The sequence below is a fragment of the Manacus candei genome, unplaced genomic scaffold (assembly GCF_025592945.1).
Source record: "Manacus candei isolate 608988 ecotype Guabito, Panama unplaced genomic scaffold, ASM2559294v1 h1tg000516l, whole genome shotgun sequence".
In the NCBI taxonomy this organism is placed as follows: Eukaryota; Metazoa; Chordata; class Aves; order Passeriformes; family Pipridae; genus Manacus; species Manacus candei.
This window is the reverse complement of record NW_026138564.1, coordinates 1-22,500: the sequence shown is the minus strand read 5'-3', so window position 1 is coordinate 22,500 and position 22,500 is coordinate 1. Positions and strand designations below refer to the sequence as shown.

The window sequence follows — 22,500 nt, the reverse complement described above, 5'->3', positions numbered from 1 at the left end:
TTTCCATCAGCAGGTGGCGCAGTTATAAATTTTTTTAAAATGCAGTTCCTCTTTTCCGTCAGCAGGTGGCGCAGTTATGAATTTTTTTTAAATGCAGTTCCTGTTTTCCGTCAGCAGGTGGCGCAGTTATGAATTTTTTTAAATGCAGTTCCTATTTTCCGTCAGCAGGTGGCGCAGTTATGAAATTTTTTTGGATGCAGTTCCTGTTTTTTGTCAGCAGGTGGCGCAGTTATGAATTTTTTTTTAAATGCAGTTCCTGTTTTCCGTCGGCAGGTGGCAGCATTTCATGTGAAATATATGTGCAATTCCTTTTCTATGTCACCAGGTGGCAGTGTTGTTATGCGATTTTTGACTTATTAGATTTTTTTTTGTTTTATAACTGTATTTATTGCTGCAGGTTTTTTGGAAAATTGGATAATTGGCTTGTAATTGCTGAGTAAATTGAAAATTTACTTGTGTAATTCAGTGAAAATTAAAATCAGGAGAAGAGCCTAAAAGAATTAAAATCAGGAGAAGAGCCTAAAAAAATTAAAATCAGGAGAAGAGTCTAAGAGAAATGAAATCAGGAAAAGAGTCTAAAAAAATTAAAATCAGGAGAAGAGTCTAAGAGAAATGAAATCAGGAAAAGAGCCTAAAAAAATTAAAATCAGGAGAAGAGCCTAAGAAAATTAAAATCAGGAGAAGAGCCTAAGAAAATTAAAATCAGGAGAAGAGCCTAAGGGAAATAAAATCAGGAAAAGAACCTAAGAAAATTAAAATCAGGACAAGAGCCTAAAAAAATTAAAATCAGGAGAAGAGCCTAAGAGAAATAAAAGCAGGAGAAGAGCCTAAGAAAATTAAAATCAGGAGAAGGGCTTAAGAGTATTAAAATCAGGAAAGGAGCCTAAAAAAAATTAAAATCAGGAGAAGAGCCTAAAAGAATTAAAAACAGGAGAAGAGCCTAAAAAAATTAAAATCAGGAGAAGGGTTTAAGAGTATTAAAATCAGGAAAAGAGCCTAAAAAAAATTAAAATCAGGGGAAGAGTCTAAAAGAATTAAAATCAGGAGAAGAGCCTAAAAAAATTAAAATCAGGACAAGAGCCTAAAAAATTTAAAATCAGGACAAGAGCCTAAGAAAATTAAAATCAGGAGAAGGGCTTAAGAGTATTAAAATCAGGAAAGGAGCCTAAAAAAAATTAAAATCAGGACAAGAGCCTAAAAGAATTAAAAACAGGAGAAGAGCCTAAAAAAATTATAAACAGGAGAAGAACCTAAGAAAATTAAAATCAGGACAAGAGCCTAAAAAAATTAAAATCAGGAGAAGGGTTTAAGAGTATTAAAATCAGGAAAAGAGCCTAAAAAAAATTAAAATCAGGAGAAGAGCCTAAAAGAATTAAAATCAGGAGAAGAGCCTAAAAAAATTAAAATCAGGAGAAGAGCCTAAAAAATTTAAAATCAGGAGAAGAGCCTAAAAAAATTAAAATCAGGAGAAGAGTCTAAGAGAAATAAAATCAGGAAAAGAGCATAAGAAAATTAAAATCAGGACAGGAGCCTAAAAAAATTAAAATCAGGAGAAGAGCCTAAGAGAAATAAAGTCAGGAAAAGAGCCTAAAAAAATTAAAAGCAGGAAAAGAGCCTAAAAAAATTAAAATCAGGAAAAGAGCCTAAAAAAATTAAAAGCAGGAAAAGAGCCTAAAAAAATTAAAATCAGGAAAAGAGCCTAAAAAAATTAAAATCAGGAAAAGAGCCTAAAAAATTTAAAATCAGGAGAAGAGCCTAAAAAAATTAAAATCAGGAGAAGAGCCTAAGAGAAATAAAATCAGGAGAAGAGCCTAAAGAAATTAAAATCAGGAGAAGAGCCTAAGAAAATTAAAATCAGGAGAAGAGCCTAAGAAAATTAAAATCAGGAGAAGAGCCTAAAAAAATTAAAATCAGGAGAAGAGCCTAAGAAAATTAAAATCAGGAGAAGAGCCTAAAAAAATTAAAATTGGAAGAAGAGCCTAAGAAAATTAAAATCAGGACAAGAGCCTAAAAAAATTAAAAACAGGAGAAGAGCCTAAGAGAAATAAAATCAGGAGAAGAGCCAAAAAGAATTAAAATCAGGAGAAGAGCCTAGGAAAATTATAATCAGGAGAAGAGACTAAGAGAAATAAAAAGAGGGAGAAGCGAGTAAGAGAATTAAAAGCAAGAGAAGAGATTAAGAGCATTAAAATCAGGAGAAGAGCCTAAGAGAATTAAAATCAGGAGAAGAGACTACAAGAATTAATAGCAGGAGAAGAGCCTAAGAGAAATAAAAGCAGAAGATGAGACTAAGAGAATTAAAATCAGGAAAAGAGACTAAGAGAAATAAAAGCAAGACAAAATTAGAGGGCATTTCTAAAGCTGCAGTGCATCCCCGCTTCTCATGCTGCCTCCCCGACTCGCCTCCAATGCCCGGATGCTCCCAAGAGTTAGCCGGATGGCACCTGCCATCACTAAAGCTCAGTGCCTCATTGCTCATCCTTTTAAATCTCGGAGATTGCACACGAGGACAGCCCAAGATGACCAATCTGGGTCAGTCGCCCCATCGTGAGGTGGTTCCTGCAGTCATGGGGTTTCTCCAACTCAACTACAAGGAAAAAAATCATAAGTGATACGTGAGTTGTGTGGCACGGGGCTCCAACCCCAGTGATCCCCCTACTCACCAGTACCCTGGCTCTGACCGGAGTCCGACACTGTGGCTCTCACCTTCCGGGATACCTGAGTGAGTGAGACAGAAAATGAGAAGGCATCTCTAAAGCTGCAGGGGATCCCCGCTCCTCCTGCTGCCTCCCCAACTCACCTCCAAGGCTCCTCTCTCTTCAGCTGCTCCCAAGACCGCCCCTGCAAATGAAATGGCCAAATGCTCAAACACTCAGCTCTCAAACATTTAGGGACTGCTCACAACGAAAGACAAAAACCTCTAAACCCTAGACACTGGTTCCTACTCTACCTAGCCGGGACTCTAGACACCCAAGCAGGGCATCACAAGACCATCCTGCTCACAGACTGGACAGACTCTGAGCAATATTCTATCTACGCACTGATCCACGTAGCAAAGCAGAGCAGTTCCAGGCTGACCCCAAGTGACACACCCCACACCTGTGACGACACACACCATGTGACACAATTAAGAGACGAAGGACACAAAACATGGACGAGACAAAGGACATGACACAGACCGGAACTGCTCTGCCCTGCACACGGGAATCCAATGATAAAAAGTAAGCCCTTCCTTTGATGCGTACAAATAATCTGTTATAGGATATCCCTTGCACCTGACTAATTTCAAAAACCCTTCCAGGCAAGGCACATATACTTGCACTGACTCCCAGCCCCTCTCTGGGTCTTTGCCCTGCACTTATCTTTCCGAGAGCCGGGGATGCCAATCCATCTTGGATCCAGAGGAGGGGCACCTGGGCTGGCTCAGAGGTTCCTGCCATCGTCAGACTACTTGGAGTAAACTGCGAGAAAGAAAACCAGACACCGTATCTCAGTAGTGTGGCACGTGGCCCCAGCCCCCATGAGCCCTCTACTCGCTGTCACCGAGGCAGGGCCTCGGGTTGCTGGCTCTGACCACAGTTGGACAATGTGCTGTCATCTTCTGGGATACCTGAGTGAGTGAGAGACAAAATTAGATGGCATCTCTAAAGCTGCAGGGGATCCCCACTCCTCCTGCTGCCTCCCCGACTCACCTCCAAGGCTCCTCTCTCTTCAGCTGCTCCCAAGACCGCCCCTGCAAATGAAATGGGTAAATGCTCAAACACTCAGCCCTCTAACATTTAGGGATTGCTCACAACGAAAGACAAAAACCTCTAAACCCTAGATACTGGTTCCTACTCTACCTAGTCGGGACTCTAGACACCCAAGCAGGGCATCGCAAGACCATCCTGCTCACAGACTGGACAGCCATCGGCTCCACTGTCTAAGGGAACTGACATGTTGATGTAAGACTCTGAGCAGTATTCTATCTACCCATTGATCCACAGAGTAGGGCAGAGCACTTCCAGGCTGACCCCAAGTGACACACCCCATACCTGTGACGACACATACCACGTGACACAATTAAGAGACGAAGGACACAAAACATGGACGAGACAAAGGACGGGACACAGACCGGAACTGCTCTGCCCTGCACACGGGAATCCAATGATAAAAAGTAAGCCCTTCCTTTGATGCGTACAAATAATCTGTTATAGGATATCCCTTGCACCGGACTAATTTCAAAAATCCCTCCAGGTGAGGCACACACTTGCACCGACTCCCAACCCCTCTCTGGGTCTTTGCCCTGCACTTATCTTGCTGAGAGCTGTGGATGCCAATCCATCTTGGATCCAGAGGAGGGGCACCTGGGCTGGCTCAGAGGTTCCTGCCATCGTCAGACTACTCGGAGTAAACTGTGAGAAAGAAAACCAGACACCGTATCTCAGTAGTGTGGCACGTGGGCCCAGCCCCCATGAGCCCTCTACTCACTGTCACCGAGACAGGTCCCTGGGTCGCTGGCTCTAACCAGAGTTGGACAATGTGCTGTCATCTTCTGGGACATCTGGGTGAGTGAGAGACAACATGAGAAGGCATCTCTAAAGCTGCAGGGGATCCCCGCTCCTCCTGCTGCCTCCCCAACTCACCTCCAAGGCTCCTCTCTCTTCAGCTGCTCCCAAGATCGCCCCTGCAAATGAAATGGCCAAATGCTCAAACACTCAGCTCTCAAACATTTAGGGACTGCTCACAACGAAAGACAAAAACCTCTAAACCCTAGACACTGGTTCCTACTCTACCTAGCCGGGACTCTAGACACCCAAGCAGGGCATCGCAAGACCATCCTGCTCACAGACTGCACAGCCATCGGCTCCACTGTCTAAGGGAACTGACATGTTGACCTGAGACTTGGAGCCATATCCCATCTACCCACTGATGCACGGAGCAGGGCAGAGCAGGTCCAGGCTGACCCCAAGTGAGACACCACACACCTGTGACCACACACACCACGTGACACAAAACATGCACCAGACAAAGGACATGACACAGACTGGAACTGCTCTGCCCGGCACACGTGAATCCAATGATAAAAAGTAAGCCCTTCCTTTGAGGCGTCCAAATAACCTGTCACAGGATACCCCCACCACCAGACTCATTTCAAAAATCCCTCCAGGCGAGGCACAGACTTGCACCGACTCCCAGCCCCTCTCTGGGTCTTTGTCCTGCACTTATCTTTCTGAGAGTCAGGGATGCCAATCCAGCTTTGATGCAGAGGAGGGGCACCTGGGCTGGCTCAGAGGTTCCTGTCATCATGAGAGTACTCAGAGTCAACTGCCAGAAAGAAAACCAGACACCGTATCTGAGCAGTGTGGCACGAGGGCCCAGCTCCCATGATCCCTCTACTCACCGGTACCGAGGTAGGTCCTCATGTCACTGACTCTGACCAGACTTGGACAATGTGCGGTCATCTTCTGGGATACCTGAGCGAGAGAGAGACAAAATTAGAAGGCATTTCTGAAGCTGCAGTGGATTCCTGCTCCTCCTGCTGCCTCCCCGACTCACCTCCAATGCTCAACTGCTCCTAAAGATTACCTGGATGGCACCTGCAATCAAAAAAGCTCTATGATTCGTTGCTGATCCTTTTAATACTCGGAGGTTACCTACAAGGACAGCTCCAGGGGACCAAACCGTGTCCATCTCCTCATTGTGAGTTGGCTTCGGCCCTGTCAGGCTGTCTACATCTCCTGCAAAAAAAACCCCAGAGGCAAATGTGAGTACTGAGATACTGCCCAAGAGTTTGCTGCCCCCATGGCAGTTTCTGTCTGACACCCCTTGACCGTGACCTCTTACAGGCAGGGTCCCCATCACGTTGGACTGTACGTCAGAAGTCGGTGCACTGCCTGGAAAACAAAAAAACAAGTATGTACACAGATTCACCACAAGCTAGTTTTGTCCTGCAGTCCCTGCTCACCTTCTTCACCGGGCTCACCTTCCCTCTAGTGCCTATCGTCTGCTGGGCCGAGGGCCCACTAAACCACCAAACCATCCAAATGATCAAGTAAACCTAGGCCCAAAAGTCATGTCTTGGCTCTGACCTCACACGACAACCCACCTTCTGACTCTGCTCCTCCAGCCTCTTCTGTTTATCTCTGCTTTACATCCAGTCCCTCTGACACTGCAAAGAAATGAGTTACCAAAGTCAGCCACATAGACAGGAGGGACCTTAACTGCTGTGCAATTCTAATTTCTCTTTAGACAAGCCCCCTGGGGTCCAAAGACAACCTGCACAAACAAACACTGACCTCACTTTAAGGTCCTGCCCTCAGTGCCTAAGCCTATCCACAGGGTAACTGGGAAGTCTCCTTTCTACTCCACCTACCCCCAAGTCTACACTGCAGGGCAGAGCAGTTCCAGGCCCAACACAAACTCCAAGGACACATTTCCAGACAAGTGCTGTGGTGCAATGAGGAGAGAACTCTGAGAAAGGAACGACGCCAAAATGGATGCGCTGCCGCACGAGAAGACGGAGGATACGGCGAGACTGAACGGAGGAGGCTCTGAGGAGCCTGAAAAGACACTCTAACAGAATGGCCTGGGACAAGAACTGCCTACAGAATTGCTAAGATGGATGGGAGACAATGCTGTGTTCAGAATCTTCTTAGATTCTCACAAGTCCCAGGTGGGATGACAAGGGATGACTGCACAGCACAGCCACCGATACAACCTGTAAGGAGGCTGTAAAAGACACCTGACCTGACACTTCTCAGATGCGATTCCGATGCACGTCCAAGCTACTGAGTCAAAGAACGGATGGTATGGGCACTGGGCTGGGCAGTGCAGAGGTTCAAGACCCTAGGAATGATGCCTTGGCATCTCAGATAAGAACTTTGAGGGCAGAAAGCAAATATGTGGTGACTGTGAATAGTAAGACACAAAGCACAGACTGTACAAAGGACACGACACAGACCTGAACGGCTCTGCCCTGCACATCCTACTCCATGATGAAAAGTAAACCGCTCCTCCTATGTGTGCCAAGGGCCTGTTAGGGCAGACCCTTTCCCCTGGGCTCATTTGAAAATCCCTCCCTTCTAACCATAAAACTGGACCCAGCTCTCATCCCCTCTCCAGGTGCTAGTCCTCCACTTATCTTTCCCACAACTGGGGATGTGAATCCATCTTCGCTGCCAAGGAAGGATGCCCGGCTGGCTCAGAGGGTCCTGTGATCCCTGACTCGGTCGCTGTGAGAAAGAAAACAGAAACTGACACAAGAGTTCAGCAGCACGTGGGAGATAACCCTGCAATTGGCTACTCACTGTCCCCTAAGCTGAGAGGTTCTCGGGCCACTGGCTCCGACCCCAGTCAGAGGCTGCTGCTGTCACCGTGTGCCGTACCTGGGGGAGTGAGAAAAAAAGTTATGTGGTGTTTCTGAAAGTAAGGGAGACCCCAGCACCTCCTCACTACCTCCCCGACTCAACCCCAATGCTCCTCCTTTGCCAAAGGAGGCCAGAGAGCACCTGCAACTGGAAAAGGTCCAGCCTTAATTGATGACCCTCGTAGTACTAGGAGATTACTCATAAGGACAGCTGAAGACCATCAAACCTAACTGGCAGGTGGCTGCGGCCCTCTGAGGCTGCACACATTCTCTGCAAAGTAAAAAAGCCAAAGGCAAATGTACACACTGAGATACTGCCTGAAAGGATGGCTTTCCTGGGGTAGCTCCTACCTACCTCTCCTCCACAGTGACCTCTTACCGGCAGGGGCCCTGAAGCACTGGACTGTCTGTTAGAAGGTGGTAAAACCCCCTGGAAAACACAAGAAACAAAGCATGTGCACAGATTCACCACAACACCTGTAAAAGACCATCTAGTTCTGTCCTGGAGTCAACGCTCACCTTGCTCACCGGGACTCACCCAGATCACCTCCCCTCCGGTGCCTAGAGCCTCCTGGGGCCAGGGCTCTGCAGCTGAAAACAAAGAAAAAACAAACCCAAACAACAAAATCCTTAACACATCCAGTAAACGTGGAGCCAAAAGCCACATCTTTGTGCTGATGTCAGGTGACCACCCACCTTCTTGCTCTGCTCCTCTGATCTCTGTTCTGTTCAACTCTGCTTTGCACCCTGTCCCTCTGACACGGTAAAGAAACCCTAACCAAAGTCACCCAGATGGATGGGGAGAGCTAAAAGAGTCTCCCTTCTCTTTAGGCAAACCACCCAGGGTCACTGCCTGCAGCCAAAGACTGCAGCTGTAATCGCGCAGAATATCTGGGTGAACGAGAGGAAAGTGGCACATCTGAAAAGTCAGTGGATGCCTTCACAGGCATTTAGGGGGCTCCTGGACACTGCTTTCCACCCATACTACCTTCAAAACACCCCTGGCAAGCCCTAAGCTGGCACCCGAGCCCTTCTTCCATCTCTGGGCTGTAACCCCCCACTGACTACTTGCAAACTTGGGGGTCTGTAGTCATCTTCAACACAGAGCAGCTTCATTTCAGCACTGGATAACACTTGCAAAAAAACACCAAGCTGCAGTTGAGATGATCAGGAGATCCCAAAAGATGCAAAGCTTCTAAGGAAAAGAAAAAAAGATAACACATTACAAAAGCACCTTCCCAACACAGCACACAAAATTATTACATTTAAAAAACCTGCATTTGAGTGTAATTCTCTTCACTGCCATATGCAGCTCTGCTTCTTTGGATGCCAAAGCCAATACTTCAATAAAGCAAGAATAGCTTGAGAAATCCCATTAAATGAAAGAAAGGGAGACCCCTCATCCCATTGAAACCCTACTACTGAATGACCTCCCTGACCAAAGGCTGGGGTTAATATACCCCTGGCCGTGCCCACCTCCCTTCCCGTGAGGCCCCGGGGGAAAGGGAGCAGCCCAATCCCAGACGGTATAAAAGCTCTGGGAGCAGCAGCACCTGAGTGGCTTCTCTGACTTAAAATCAGGATGGGTGAAGAGCATGGCGATGAAAAGGACTTTTAATGAGAGCAGGTATTGTAGTTGGTGTTGAGTTTAGAGTTGGTATGGGATTAGAACACGGACTGGGGTGGGGCGGGCTGAACCGGCGGGGCTGGAGTGGCTCGGGGGGGGCTGAAGAAACGCGGCGGGAGTTGGAGCGGCCGGGACTGGAGCGGCGGGGCGCGAGCGAGTCGGGGCGGCGGGAGGCTGGAAGTGGAGCTGGAGCGGCCGGGGAGCTGGAGCGGCCGGGGAGCTGGAGCGGCGGGGGAGCTGGAAGCGGAGTTGGAGCGGCGGGGGAGCTGGAAGTGGAGCTGGAGCGGCGGGGAGTTGGAAGTGGAGCTGGAGCGGCGGGGGAGTTGGAAGCGGAGTTGGAGCGGCGGGGAGTTGGAAGCGGAGTTGGAGCGGCGGGGAGTTGGAAGCGGAGTTGGAGCGGCGGGAGGCTGGAGAGGCGCGGGCTGGGGCTCTGCGGTGTGGCCGCGTCCTACCTGCGGGACGAGGGTGATCCTGGCGGTACCGGAACGGGGCACGGGGGGAACCGGAGGGAGCCCCCGGGGCTGCCGGGACCCTCCCGCGGGGCCAGGCTGAGCCCCCGGGGATGCCGGGACCCTCCCGGGGTGTCGGGCTGAGCCCCCGGGGCTGCCGGGACCCTCCCGGGGTGTCGGGCTGAGCCCCCGGGGCTGCCGGGACCCTCCCGGGGTGTCGGGCTGAGCCCCCGGGGCTGCCGGGACCCTCCCGGGGTGTCGGGCTGAGCCCCCGGGGCTGCCGGGACCCTCCCGGGGTGTCGGGCTGAGCCCCCGGGGCTGCCGGGACCCTCCCGGGGTGTCGGGCTGAGCCCCCGGGGATGCCGGGACCCTCCCAGGGCGCTTCGCGACGGGGGATGTGGAGTGAGGTAATTACGGGAATCAGGAAGTGCTTCCACGGACCCGCGCCCGGTTCGGTGGCTGTGCCGAGGTTTGAACCGGGAAAGAGCCGCTGTCCTGCGGTGAGGACCGGGGGAAATGGCCTTACAATGAGAGTGGGGAGATTTGGGTTAGAGATTAGGAAAAAACTGGGTGGACACGTACTGGAATAGGCTGCCCAGGGAGGTGGTGGAGTCACCGTTGCTGCAGGTGTTCAAGCGGTGACGGTTTAGGGGTTACAGTGGCAGCGTTTGGGAATAGTTGGACTGTGGTGCCAAAAAACCTGTCCGAAAAACTGCTCGGAGACTTTTGTACCTTTAAGTGGCAAGGTATTTGTTTATTTAACGTTGGGAACAAACCAGCTCATGCTTAATTACTCATAATTAATTAATTAATTACTCATAATTAATTAATTAATTATTCATAATTTGCACTCTTTTGATTATGGTACTTAATTTATACCACAGTCATAAATTGAGTCATGATAACAATGCAAAGGCACTCAGCAATGCTAAGATTGGATGTATTAGGAAATGGAACACTTGAGAGGTTGGGATACTGGGGGAGTATCCCAGAAAAATATCCCACTAATGATGTTCTCCTGCTTGTTCTATTTTTTCTATATCTGGGTGTTCAAGCATCTTCTGGAGGAGACTGATATACATTCCTATTTGTAAGCTGCTATTCTCCTGCTAATTGATAATTAGAATTTTCAGGTGCTTTGTGATTGTCGTGAGCCTGCCAGGGGATGACCACCCTTGCACACAGGAAAGAAAGCCCTGAGCCTCCCTGTCTCGTGTGCCATCCTCGGCATTACACACACAGCAAGCACTTTCTGCCCGGGCACCTTTGGTCTGGGAGGAATCTTTGTCCGTGTTCAGTTTTGGCCCTCGGACTCCCCCTGCAGCGCAGGGCACCGGCCAGGGAACCACTGCCCTTCCACCCAGGAACCAAAGCCCTGAGCCTCCATCTCTCACCTGCGGTTGGTGCATCTGAGACCCCGACCATAAGGGCTTTCTTTCCTGCAAGAAATACCCTCAGGCCCTTGACCCCCACATTCCGCACTCACCAGATGAAACCAATAAACTCTTTTCAGACCATTTATTTTTGGGGTGTGTCCCCCTCCCTCTGGGGGGGTTTCTCGTTGCCCCCCTGGGGCTTTTCAGGGTCCCTCTGAGCCTCATCCTTGTGCCCCAGACGCTGTTTGGGGTCCCCCTTTTCCTTGTGCCCCCGAGGGTTTTCGGGGTCCTCCCGGTCCTTGTTGCCCCCCCCCGCGTCGATGGCAGCGTGTTCCCTCCTCACCAGCTCCTCCAGCTCCTCCTGCCAGGGGACAGTGGTTTGGTTTGGAGGGGTCCCAGCAGGGTTTGGGGGTGCAGGGGTCAGGAGAACCCCCCAGATCTGGGGGTCAGGGTGATACCTTCCAGCCCAGCAGCTCGGCCAGAGCCAGGCACCCGCTGTCACAGTCCCCCAGCCAGGCCACATCCCTGAAAGAGAACAGAGAGACCCCAAAATCAGTTGGGGGGCTCCCTAAAACACCTGGGGGGCCTGATATCACTTTGGGGAGGAGGCCCCAAACTGCTTTGGGGTTTCCAAAACCACTTTGGAAACCCCAAAACCAGCTTGGGGGGGCATAAAACACTTCAGGGGGGTGTCAAATTGCTTTGGGGACCTAGAAGCATGGGGCGGGCTCCCTGAAACCACCCTGGAGGCTCCAGAACCACCTGAGAGGGTCCCCAAAGCCACACTGGAGGGGGACCAAAAGCACCTTGTGGTTCCAAAACCACCTTGGGGTCCTCAAAGCCACCTTAGGGGTCCCCAAATTCGTGGGGGGGCCCTCAAATCATCTCAAGAGACCCCCAGATCCATCTGGAAGGGTTCCCAAAACCATTCTGGAGGGGGCCAAAAGTTCCTGAGGAAACAACCATGAGATACCCCAAAAACACCTTAGGGTGTCTCAAACCTAAGTGGGGGAAAGAAACACCTCAAATCTACCTTGGGGGATCTTAAAACAAGCGGGGGAGTCCCTAAAACTGTTTGGGGAGGTCCAGGATGCCCCCCGAACCCCCCAGCCCCCCTTACCTGTAGGCCTTCTCCGAATCAAAGTCCATCCCGCAGCCGAAGCCCATCAGGGACATCAGGGGGTCACTCTGGGGGGAGCAAAAGGGGTGACAAGGGGGGGCAGGTGCTTCTTCCCCCTCCCCAGCACCCCTCAACCCCACATTGCCCCACACGAACCCCCCCATCCTCTGCCCCTCACCTGTCCCGTCTTCTCCTTGTTGATCAGGAGTCTGGGGGTGTTGACAGGGACCCTGTGGGGGTGACGGGAGGGGACAGTCACGAGGGGGTCACAGGAATTGGGGGGTGGTCCCGGGGGTGCTGGGGCAGTCCCACCTGCTGACGAGTGAGGCGAAGGGTTGCACCTGCAGCGAGGTGCCCATGATGATGAGCAGGTCAACTTTCTGGAAGTCCTGGGGGGACAAGGGGATGTCACTGTGGGGTCCCCTCTGCCCCCTCCCCTGAATTCAGGGTGGGTTCAGGGCCCCCCCACCCCACTCACCGACTGCAGGAGGGTGAAGAAGCGTGAGGGGAGGCTCTCCCCGAAAAACACAATGTCTGGGGGGGGTCAGAGGTGAGTGGAGGGGCTGGAGGGAGCTTAGGTGTCCCCTCAATCCCCCCTAAGCTCCTCCATACCCCCCAAGCTCACCAGGTTTCACCAGGCCCTGGCACTTCTCACATTTGGGGACGAGAGAAGAGAAAATCCGCTCTGGAAAGGAGGGGGAGTGGGAAACTCAGTGGGGAGGGATGTGGGGGGGACACACAAGGAACTGGGGGGGGGCAGAGAGACTGGGGGGCACAGGGAGGGCACTGGGGGAGAACAGCTTCCTGTTAGGACCCCGTAAGTGCAGGGGACGGGACTCCCCTGACCCCATCCCAGTGCCCAACCGAGGGTCTCAGGAGGTGCCCTGGGGGTCCCAAGTGTTTGGGGGGGTTCCAGGGGGTCCCCAAAGCCCCCCCATACCCTTCATCCAGCTCAGGCTGTAGGGCTGGCGGCATGAGGGGCGCAGGCAGTGGGAGGTGAAGAAGGTGCCGTGAGCCTCCACCAGCCGCTCCGGGTCCAGCCCTGCCACCCTCTCCAGGGTGTCGATGTTCTGAGGGGGGCAGGGGGTCAGGGGGACCCCAAAACCCCCACGGTCTCCCAGACCTTGCCCAGCCCCCTCCCCCCTTCAAGTGGGGGTCCCACCTGGGTGTAGCAGCGCAGCAGCAGCCCCTTGTCCTGCAGCAGCCGCATGAAGTAGTGACACACCGTGGGCTGGGGGGCGAGATCTGGGGGTCAGTTGAACTCCCCCCGAGGTGTTTTTGAGGGGTAGCCCCCCCCAGGAGTTTGGGGGGGGACAGGAATGAGGGTTGGGGGGGTGGACTCACCTTGAACTGCCCTGGGTAGAGCTCACGCGCAAGAGCGAAGAAGGGCTCAGGGTTTTGCTGTGGGGGGAAAGGGGGTCTCAGGGGGCTTGGAGGGGTGTCTCAGCACCCCAAAAGGGCCGGGACCCCCCTGAAATTGTGGAGGGGGCGTACTTTGAAGAAACTGATCTCAAAGATGGCCTCGGGGTAGGGCAGGTCGTAGCTCTGCAGGTTGGCGTAGAGCCCCGTGCCAGGGGAGCGGAAATCGGGGATCCCGGCGGCTGGGGGTGGAGCACGGGGGGTGGTCAGGACCCCCCCCATGTCCCACTCATCCCCCCGTGCTCCCCCAGCCCCCCAAACCACACTCACAGGTGGAGATCCCGGCGCCCACCATGCAGACAATGTTCTTACCTGGGGGAACGAGATATGGGGGTTGAGGGGGCATCCCAAAACTGCCCCCTCCTTCACCCCACTGTCAGCCACCAAATCCACCCCTAATAACCCCTCAAAACTGCCCCCTCCTTCCCCCATTGTCAGCCCCCAAATTCACCCCCCAATAACCCCTCAAAACTGCCCCCAAGGCTGGTTCCCCCCTGGTTTCCCAGTGTGTGTCCACCCAGCTCCTCCCCCACTTCCCTCCCAGTGCCCCCATCCATTCCCAGCATCCCCGTTCCCAGTGCCCCCACCCACTCCCAGTGCCCCCCGTTCCCAGTGACCCCCACTCCCAGTGTCCCGTACACCGCTCACTCCGCAGGAACCGGCTCACTCCGTCCAGGGACAGCTCGTCCAGCACCCGCTCGGGTTTGTCCCCCCCGAGCCCGAGGGTCCGGGACAGGAGGGTCCGGAGCAGCTCCACTGCCGAGGGGACACCAGGGGGTCCACAAAGGCCCCTTCAAGTGTCCCCAAAAGTCACCAAAGGTCCCACTCTGGATGCCCAGCGCCACTCAGTGTCCCAAATCCGCCGCAGGATCCCCAAGGGCTCCATAAATGTCCCCAAAGGGTCCCCAAAGGCCCCAAAACTGCCCCCAAAGGGTCCTCAAAAGCCCCATAAACGCTTCCAAAGGGTTCCCAAAAACCCTATAGGTTAGGGTCCCCAAGGACCCCACGACTGTTTCCAAAGGTCTCTTAAAGCTCTCAAAAGCTCCATGAATCATAGAATCACAGAACAGAATCATAAACCCAACCAAATTGCAAAAGACTTCTGAGATCATCAAGCCCAACCCTTGATCCAAAGAGCCCCCAAAAGCTCCATAATGTCCCCCAGGGCCCCACAGTGTCCCCAAGACCTTCAGAAGTGTCCCCTAAGAGTCCCCAAAAGCCCCATAAGGATGAGCCCCCGGACCACCCCCCCGGGAACCCCCAGACCCACTGTCAGCGTCGGCCGAAGCGCCCAGCTCAGGGTCGGAGACCTGCGGGGGAACGGGAGGGTCACGGGGGGGTACCCAAAGGGACACCGAGGGGGTCCCCAAAGGGTCGCCAAAGGTCACTGAGGGGGGGGCTCCGGTCGCTCACCGGGGACTCCTCGTCCTGCTCTGCCTCTTCCCCGCAGGCACCGGGACCTGCGGGGGCAATAGGGGGGTGTCAGCGGGGGTCAGTGGGGGGTGAAGGGGGTCCCGTCCCAGCCCCGCCGCCCCCGGTACCGTCCGGGTCCGCCATGCGCCGTCCCGGCGTGCACCGCGCGGCTACCCCGCCACACCTCCCGGCGTGCACCGCGCGGCCGCTCCGCCACACCTCCCGGCATGCACCGCGCGGCCGTCCCGCCATACTTCCCGGCATGCACCGCGCGGTCGTTCCGCCATACTTCCCGGCATGCATCGCGCGGCCGCTCCGTCATACTTCCCGGCATGCATCGCGCGACTGTTCCGCCATACTTCCCGGCATGCACTGCGCGGCCACTCCGCCACACCTCCCGGCGTGCATCGCGCGGTTTCTCCGCCACACCTCTCGGCGTGCAGCGCGCGCGGCGCAGGGCGGGGCTTTCGAGGACAGAGCTGCGCGTGCCCGGGCTGGCGGCGCTGATTGGCTGAGGGCGCCCCCGTTTCCCGGCGTGCCCCGCGCGGCCCCGGAAGCGGGTCCCGGCGGGGATTCCCCGGCCCGCGATGGCGGCGGCGGCCTGAGGCGGCCTCGGCTCGAGGCGGCCCCGGTGATGGCGGCCTGAGGCGGCCCCGGCGATGGCGGCCGCGGCCCCCGCGGCCCCGCCGGCCCCCGGCGAGGCTAAGCGGCCCGAGGGCGATGAGTGGTGCGACAGCGGGCTGGGCTCGCTGGGCGAGGGACCGCTGGGGCAGCCGCTGCCCGACAGCCCCGGCCCGGAGCCCCCCGAGCCCCCCGCGGACCCCTCGGCCTGGCTGCGGCACGTCCTGAGCTTCGTCACTGAGGACGGCGACACGTGAGTGCTGGGCAGGGGCGGGGAGAGGGGGGACACGGAATCCCCCCAGCCCCGGCGTTGGGGGTCCCGGCCCTTGGAGGGGGGCGCTGCATGGGGTCCTGCCCTGCGACCCCCCCAGGGATCTCTTTGACCTCCCCCGGGGGTTCCGTCAATCCCTGTCCCCCCCATCCCTGCCTTTTGGGGGGCCCCCCCGCGGGTCGAGGTGTGTCGGGCCCCCCCCCCCCAAGCCCTTCTTACCCCCCAGGGCGCTGCACTTGGCCGTGATCCACGAGCACGAGGAATTCCTGGAGTCCATCCTGCGGCACACGGAGCGCTCCCCATACCTGGACCTGCAGAACGACCTGGGGCAGGTGGGGGGGCTGCAGGGGGGCTCAAGGGGTGTTTGGGGGGGAGTTGGGGAGCTTTGAGACCCCCCCAGGCTCTCCGGGGGTGTGTTTGGGGGGAAGCTGGGGGGGGGGGGGCCGGGGGTGTTTCAGGAGGTTTTAGGCCCCCCCAGTCTCAGCAGCACCAGGTGGGTTTGGCTGTGGAGCTGCGATGGGGGGCTTGGGGGTTGGTGTTTGGGCCCCCCTGGGCTCACCCCCTGCCCCTCCACCCGCAGAGTGCTCTGCACATCGGGGGGGGCTGGGGGCATTTTTGGGGGTGTTTGGGAGTGTTTCAGATGTCTTTGGGGGGATTTTAGGGGGTGTTTGGGGGTGTGTTTGGGGGTGGTTTTGAGGGGTGTTTGGGGGTGTGTTTGGGTTCACCCTGTGCCCCTCCCGCCCCCAGAGTGCTCTGCACATCGCGGTGGTGCTGGGGCTGGCGGGGGCCGTGGGGCGGCTGCGGGCAGCGGGTGCGGGGCTCTGTGTGCGGGAGCGGGGGGGGCACACGCCCCTGCACCTCGCCTGTCGTGAGGGGCACCCCGCCTGTGCCCGCGCCCTCCTGGGGGAGCTCCTGGAGGCGGCCTCCGAGCCCCGGCAGCCCCCGGAGACCCCCTCGGAGCCGCAGGGCACATCGGGGACCCCCCCAGAGCACCAGAAGGAGGAGGAGGAGCTGCGGGCGCAGCTGGAGAGCGTCAACTATGACGGTGAGAGGGGTCCAGAGCGCACACTGGGGACGTGGGGGACACAGCAGAGAGTGGGGGGCACGGCAGGGGAGGGGGGGGATACTGTGGGGACACAGTTTTGGTGGGGGGGACAGAGCAGGGGGTGGTGGGATACTGTAGGAACGTGGTTTTGTGGGTGGGACACGTGGTTTTGGGGGGAACACGGGGAGGCGATTGGACATGGCGGAGGGTTGCAGGATGCCGTGGGGCTGTGTGGAAAGTTGGGAACACAGTTTGGTGACACAGTTTGGGGTAGGGGTCACACAGTGACACGGCTCATGGTTTTGGGGATCCCCCCGACTCCCCTTTCCCCCTCCCAGGTTACACCCCCCTGCACGTCGCTGTCCTGCGCCGGGACCTGGAGCTGGTGCAGCTGCTGCTCCGCGCGGGCGCCGACCCCGACAGGCCGGTGGGTGCCCCCAAAGCGGGCTGGGGGGTCCTGAAGCCCCCCAGAGCCCCCCCTGACCCCGCCGTGCCCCCCAGGAGCCGAGCTGCGGCCGCAGCCCCCTGCACTTGGCCGTGGAGGCGCAGAGCCCCGAGGTGGCCGAGTGCCTCCTGCGGGGGGGCGCCCGGCCCGACCCCCGCACGTTCTCGGGGTACACCCCCCTGTACAGCGCCCGGCGCCGCCCCGACCCCCGCCTGCCCCCCCTGCTGCGGCGCTTCGGGGCCCGGGACCCCCCCAGCGACAGCGACAGCGATAGCGATGACAGCGACAGCGAGGGGGGGGGCCGAGGATACTGAGGTCAGTAACCCCCCCCAGAACAAACAGCACCCCAAAACAGCACCCCAAAACCCCTTGGGCTCCTCTCGTAAGCTGAGGGGGCTCCAGGCAGGCCCCCCCAAACTCCTGCAGCCCCCTCAAACTGCCTCCCCCCCCAGGAGGAGTACGACGACATCGTCATCAACAGCGGGCGCTGCCCAGACTGAGGGGCCTCCAGGGAGCCCCTGCATGGACTCGGGGGTCCTTCTCCCACCCCCTCAGTGTGGAGGAGCCCCCAAAGCTGCCCCTGCCCACCCCCAGGCCCGGGGGGACCACGAGAGGCTGGGGGGGACAACGGGAAATAAAGGAGAGAAGAGATGCGTGTGTTCAGGGATGTGTCTGTGCGATACACGTGTGTGCTGGCGCGTGTGTGCGTGCAGGGAACACACGTGTGGCGGGGACGCGTGTGCCCAGAGCACCCCCAGGGCACAGACAGAGCAGAACACGCGTGTGCCCACGGGCTGCAGCTTACGGGGGAGGGTACAAGACTTTATTTCAGGACTTGTTATTGCAAGGGACACAGACAAGGGGGTGTCCTGCCCGTGACGTGTCGCACACGTGACACGTGTTTCACATCACGTCTGTCCCTGTCAGCCCATGCCCATCCATGTTCTGTCCGACTCCTGCCCTCGTGGTCCTCCCAGAGCTCCCCTCGCCTCAGGGGCCCCTCTCGGTGTCCGCCCTGTTTTTGGGGTCCCCCCCGGGGCCCCCCCCGGGCTGGTTGGGGCCGATGTAGCGCAGGAGGGGTGCGGGGGGTGGGGACAGCACCTCTTGCCCCACCAGGGGCTGCAGGACGGGGGGAACACGGACACGGCCATCCTGGGGGACAAGGGGAGGCAGGGTGGGGTGAGCCCTCCCTGCACCCCCAGTTCCCCACGGGAACCCCCCTCCAGGCCCCCCAAAACCTACCGGCAGCTGGTTGCTCTCCAGGAGCGCGATGAGCATCCGGGACACGGCGCAAGCTGTGCCATTCACCTGGAGGGGTCAGGGTTTAGGGGGGCTTGGGGGCCTCCCCCGGGGTTTTGGGGACCCCCCCCGGGCTCGGGGACCCACCGTGTGGGCGTGGCGCAGGCGGCCCCTCCCATCGCTGTACATGATGTTCAGCCGCCGGCTCTGGTAGTCGGTGCAGTTGGAGGCACTGGAGATCTGGGGGGTGAGGCTCAAAAAGAGAGTTCTGAGGGTTTTGGGGGACACCCCTCCCCACTCCAGGGACCCCCTAAATGGGGGTCAGTCTCCTGATTTGCTATAAAAGTGGGGGGGAATCCTCCAGCTGTCCCATAAACAGGGGGGTCTCTGCCCTTGGATGGCCTGAGGGGGGGATCACCCTGCACACCCCTCCAAATATCAGGGTCCTCCTGGAATTCTGGGGTCATGTCCCCCCTCACCTCCCCGTATTTGCCCCGTCCAGGCATCCAGGCCTCGATGTCGAACTTGCGGTATGCGGGGAGCCCCAACTCCTCCGTGGGCATGTCCAGGACCCTGTGGGCAGTGGGGGGGATTTAGGGGCGTCACGAGGGATTTTGGGGTGACACAGAGAGGGGACACCCCCAAAACCCCCCTCACCGGTAATGGAGCCCCAGCTCTGAGAAGATTTCCTTCTGCAGTCCCAGGAACTCGGCCAGCAGCTCCTCGCTCTCCGTCCCGCGCTCCGTCGCCGTCACCCCGAACATCTCCACCTTTGGGGGGCATGCAGGGCTGACCTCCCCTTTCCTGCACCCCCCGGGGGGGGCCTCCCAGTGCTCCCAGTACCTTGGTGAACTGGTGGACACGGTAGAGCCCCCACGGCTCCCGCCCCGTGTCGGTCTCGGCGCGGTAGCAGGTGCTGGAACAGACGACCCTGAGAGGGAAAAGGGGGTGTAGGGGGGTGCCCTAAATGCCCAGGACTCCCTGAGAAGGGGTGAAGGGACCCCAAAAGGGAAGGGGGAGCTGGAGTGGGGGAAGACCCCCCCCGTACCTGATGGGCAGGTTCTGCAGCTGCACCGCGTGGTCCATGAAATACCCTGGGCCAGAGGCTGGGTTTGAGGGGGCCAGGGGGCACACAGAGCCCCCCCCAGACCTGTTTGCACCCCCTCTTCCCACCCTTTTCCCGTTTTTCCCCACTCCTCCCCCTCATTTTGCCCAATTTCCCACCTGCAATTCCCACCTCCGAGGTCCCAGCCAGGCAAAGGTCCTCAAAGCGCGACGGGTCGATGGTGTAAACAGGCGAGGGGGTGGCACTGAGCTGCACCCCACAGCCCTCCTGGCTGGGGGTCACAGGGGTCAGGAGGGGTCAGAGGAGTCCTGAAGGGTCAGGGGGTGCGGGGGGTCACTCACAAAAACGGCGCCTCGGAGCAGGTCAGGGACCGTCATGGGCAGGAAACCCTGAGGGAAAAGGGGGTCATCAGGGGGCACGTGGGCCTGACCAGAGCATCCCTGGATCCTGGACCCCCCCAGTGCCCCCCAGCCCCCCATACCTTGGACAACAGCTTCCCCAAGGTGAAGGAGACGAGCGCGTGTTGCAGCAGCGCCCCGGCCCCACACAGGTAATAGGAGCGATGGCCCGACACGTGGGACAGGCGCCTGCGGACAGGGGAACACGTGTGGGACACCTGTGTGACACCTGGGGGCGTCCCCGCCATGAACAGGTAATAGGAGCGAGGGCCCGACACGTGGGACTGGAACTGCAACTGCGGGACACGTGTGGGGCACATGTGACACAGGACAGGTGTGACAGATGTGACATGGGGACACGTGTGGGACACGTGTGACATGGGACAGGTGTGACACATGTGACATGGGGACACGTGTGGGACACATGTGACACGGGACAGGTGTGTGACACGGGACAGGTGTGTGTGTCCCCCCAGGTGCTCTCTCACCTTTGCCGGATGATGTCCAGCCCCTCCCCCAGCTCCAGGTGTCCCTTTGGTTTGAAATCAAACACTGGGGAGGGAGGGGAGGGTGGCCTTTGTCACCTTCATCACCTCTAGACCCTCCTCCCCCCCCCCAGATCCTTCATCACCCCCAGACCCTTTTCCCCACTCCCCAGATCCTCCTCACCCTCCCCTGGACCCTTCTCCTCCCCACAGACCCTCTTCTTCCTCACCAGGGGCCCTCCCAGTGTCTTCATCCCCCCTCCCCAGGACCTCTTTTCTCCCCAGAACCCTCCTCCTCCTTCCCCCAGTTCCCCCGTACCTGGTTTCTCCCCAACCACCTCCAGCACCCGGGCCTGGCTCTGGTCCCCGACGGGCTGGGGGGGCATGGGAGGGGGTCAGGAGCCCTCCAGTCTCACCATAGCAGGGTGGTGCAGTTGGGCAGCTGCACAGGGTGTTTGGGGGGGTTTTGGGCTCACCACAGCGGGGTGGGTGCAGTTGGGCAGCTGCAGAGCCCCCAGGTAGAACCTCTGCTCCAGGTCGGACTCCTCGGCCTCGAGCTCCCGGAGCTGCCCCCGGACCTGCCGGCCCCGCGCCCGCAACGCCGCGTACGCCGGGAGCTGCAGGGGGGGCCACGGTCAGGGGGGGACGGGGGAGCACTGGGGGGTCCCTGCCCCCTCCCTCAGCCCCACCAAAGCCTGTTCCTACCGACTCCGCCGTGGCCTTGTCGTGGGACGCCTGGGGGGAAAGACAGAGGCAGGTCTGGGGGGGCCCAGGGAGGCTTGGGGGATCGGAGGGGGGGAACCTGAGGGGTCCAGGGGGGTTATGGGGCAACTGAGTGGGGACCAGGGGTCCTGGGAAGGACAGAGGGGGGATCAGGGGTACCCCAGTGGGGAGTCTTGGTGGGTCTCAGGGGGGGCTGGGGGGAACCCGCGGGGGTCCAATGCAGAACTGGGGAATGCAGGGAGGGTCTCACCATGAGTTCCCGGACCCCCTGGGCCACCTGCCCCTTCTCGGCCTCCAGGCGGGCGATGCCATCCCGGACCTGCCCCAGCCGGGACCACACCTGCACCTTTTGGGGGATGCGAGGGGAGGGCGTGGTTAAGGTGGACGTCCCCCAAAGACCCCCCCTCTCCATGGGCCCGGAGGGCTCCACACACCTCCCCCCACCGTATTTATAGCAGGCCCCGCCCCCCGTGCAGACCCCGCCCCCGGCCCAATTTCGGGTAAAGCCCCGCCCATATTTTCACCCCGCCCCCGCACGGCCCCGCCCCTCACGATCTCGCGCAGCTCAGCGCCCCCCAGCGGCCCGCGCCGCCGCTCCACGTCGCTCCTCGCTCAGCGCGGTCACGTCGAGCTGCGGCCGCGCGCTCAGCCCCTCGCGCACGTGCTCGTACAGGCGGTTCGCCCCGTGCTCCCCAAACCGGCACCGGGAGCGGCACCGGCCCCCCCCGCCGCCGCTCCCCGCCGGCCGCGCCCCACGACCCCCCGCGCGGCCAGGAGCGCCCTGCGCGCCGCCATCTTGGGCACCGGCACCGCGGGCGTCACGTGGCGGAAAGGGCGGGGCGGGGGGGCGGGCACGCGCCGCCGGAGCGCCCAGGCCACGCCCGCCCGAGTACTCTGGCCACGCCCCCTCCCGGCTGGGCCGGTGGTCGGTGATCCCCCCAGGACACCCCCCGGTGACTTCCCAGGACCCCCCAGTGACGACCAGGAACCCCCCAGGACCCTTCTCAGTGACACCCCAACATGGACCCTCATGGTCACCTCCCGAGACCCCCCAGTGACCACCCAGGACCCTCCCGGTGCCCCCAGCTGCCCCTCCTAGGTCCCCAGTTTTCCCCCCCCCAGTGCCCAAAGGTCCCCCCCGACTCTTCCAGTGTCCCTAGACCCCCACATCCCCACCCAGGCCCCTTCCAATGCTCCCACGACCCTTCCCACCACCCCTACCCCCCCAACCCTCTCCCCATTCCCCCAACACGACTCCAACAGCACAACCCTCGCACAACGAACCGCCTTTAATTCTCGCTTCGCACCCCCTGGCGCAGCTACTCCCCCGCCCGGGCCCCCCGAGGGGATGTTCCCCACTCTCATTTCTTCTTCTGCACGTGGGCACAGTCGTACTTGCCCCTGACCACGGTGAGTTTGACGCCGGGCAGGTCCTGGGTGCGGCCGCCCTGCACC

The 22,500-nt window shown here is 58.1% G+C and overlaps 3 protein-coding genes and 2 long non-coding RNA genes across 5 annotated transcripts in view; 2 read left to right on the top strand and 3 right to left on the bottom strand.

The window, feature by feature from the left end:
* Positions 1-407, top strand: part of LOC127465878 (uncharacterized) — a 413-nt gene extending 6 nt beyond the window's left edge. The window contains exons 1-3 of the long non-coding RNA XR_007902434.1: positions 1-13; positions 66-168; positions 221-407. The exon at positions 1-13 is cut by the window's left edge and continues 6 nt beyond it. This is a non-coding gene — a long non-coding RNA (uncharacterized LOC127465878). The remainder of the gene's footprint in view (positions 14-65; positions 169-220) is intronic.
* A 1,736-nt stretch (positions 408-2,143) lies between these two features.
* Positions 2,144-5,317, bottom strand: LOC127465877 (uncharacterized). The gene is made up of 4 exons (XR_007902433.1): positions 4,744-5,317; positions 3,693-3,810; positions 2,664-2,718; positions 2,144-2,587 (listed from the first exon to the last, which is right to left on the bottom strand). It is a non-coding gene; the product is annotated as an uncharacterized LOC127465877 (long non-coding RNA).
* Positions 5,318-10,927: 5,610 nt separating this feature from the next.
* Positions 10,928-14,936, bottom strand: SIRT2 (sirtuin 2). Its single transcript, XM_051776419.1, has 16 exons — positions 14,881-14,936; positions 14,753-14,799; positions 14,610-14,649; positions 13,979-14,095; positions 13,610-13,651; positions 13,415-13,521; positions 13,265-13,321; positions 13,083-13,151; positions 12,861-12,990; positions 12,546-12,605; positions 12,399-12,454; positions 12,233-12,309; positions 12,099-12,150; positions 11,921-11,988; positions 11,259-11,325; positions 10,928-11,161 (listed from the first exon to the last, which is right to left on the bottom strand). Exons 1-16 carry the CDS (start codon positions 14,894-14,896, stop codon positions 10,943-10,945), a joined length of 1,224 nt encoding a protein of 407 aa, XP_051632379.1. The 5' UTR covers positions 14,897-14,936; the 3' UTR covers positions 10,928-10,942.
* A 377-nt stretch (positions 14,937-15,313) lies between these two features.
* Positions 15,314-17,785, top strand: NFKBIB (NFKB inhibitor beta). The gene is made up of 6 exons (XM_051776418.1): positions 15,314-15,626; positions 15,871-15,976; positions 16,392-16,689; positions 17,028-17,116; positions 17,191-17,449; positions 17,587-17,785. Exons 1-5 carry the CDS (start codon positions 15,412-15,414, stop codon positions 17,446-17,448), a joined length of 966 nt encoding a protein of 321 aa, XP_051632378.1. The 5' UTR covers positions 15,314-15,411; the 3' UTR covers position 17,449; positions 17,587-17,785.
* Positions 17,786-17,935: 150 nt separating this feature from the next.
* SARS2 (seryl-tRNA synthetase 2, mitochondrial) lies at positions 17,936-21,862 on the bottom strand. Its single transcript, XM_051776417.1, is given in 18 exon segments — positions 17,936-18,286; positions 18,377-18,442; positions 18,521-18,613; positions 18,853-18,946; positions 19,031-19,143; positions 19,217-19,304; positions 19,422-19,467; positions 19,598-19,706; positions 19,781-19,828; positions 19,921-20,026; positions 20,326-20,389; positions 20,642-20,696; positions 20,799-20,939; positions 21,028-21,057; positions 21,296-21,391; positions 21,598-21,648; positions 21,650-21,732; positions 21,735-21,862. Coding segments are annotated over 18 exon segments (1,551 nt in total). The 5' UTR covers positions 21,841-21,862; the 3' UTR covers positions 17,936-18,124.
* Positions 21,863-22,500: the final 638 nt, after the last annotated feature.

Coding starts and splice junctions, on each gene's coding strand:
- SIRT2 (XM_051776419.1), bottom strand. Junction 14,650..14,752: donor AGCAGGACGAGGAGTCCCCG/GTGAGCGACCGG, acceptor GTTCCCCCGCAG/GTCTCCGACCCTGAGCTGGG. Junction 12,991..13,082: donor TGCTGCGCTGCTACACCCAG/GTGGGACCCCCA, acceptor TGCCCCCCTCAG/AACATCGACACCCTGGAGAG.
- NFKBIB (XM_051776418.1), top strand. CDS start 15,412: ATGGCGGCCGCGGCCCCCGCGGCCCCGCCGGCCCCCGGCGAGGCTAAG. Junction 15,627..15,870: donor GTCACTGAGGACGGCGACAC/GTGAGTGCTGGG, acceptor CTTACCCCCCAG/GGCGCTGCACTTGGCCGTGA. Junction 15,977..16,391: donor TGCAGAACGACCTGGGGCAG/GTGGGGGGGCTG, acceptor TCCCGCCCCCAG/AGTGCTCTGCACATCGCGGT.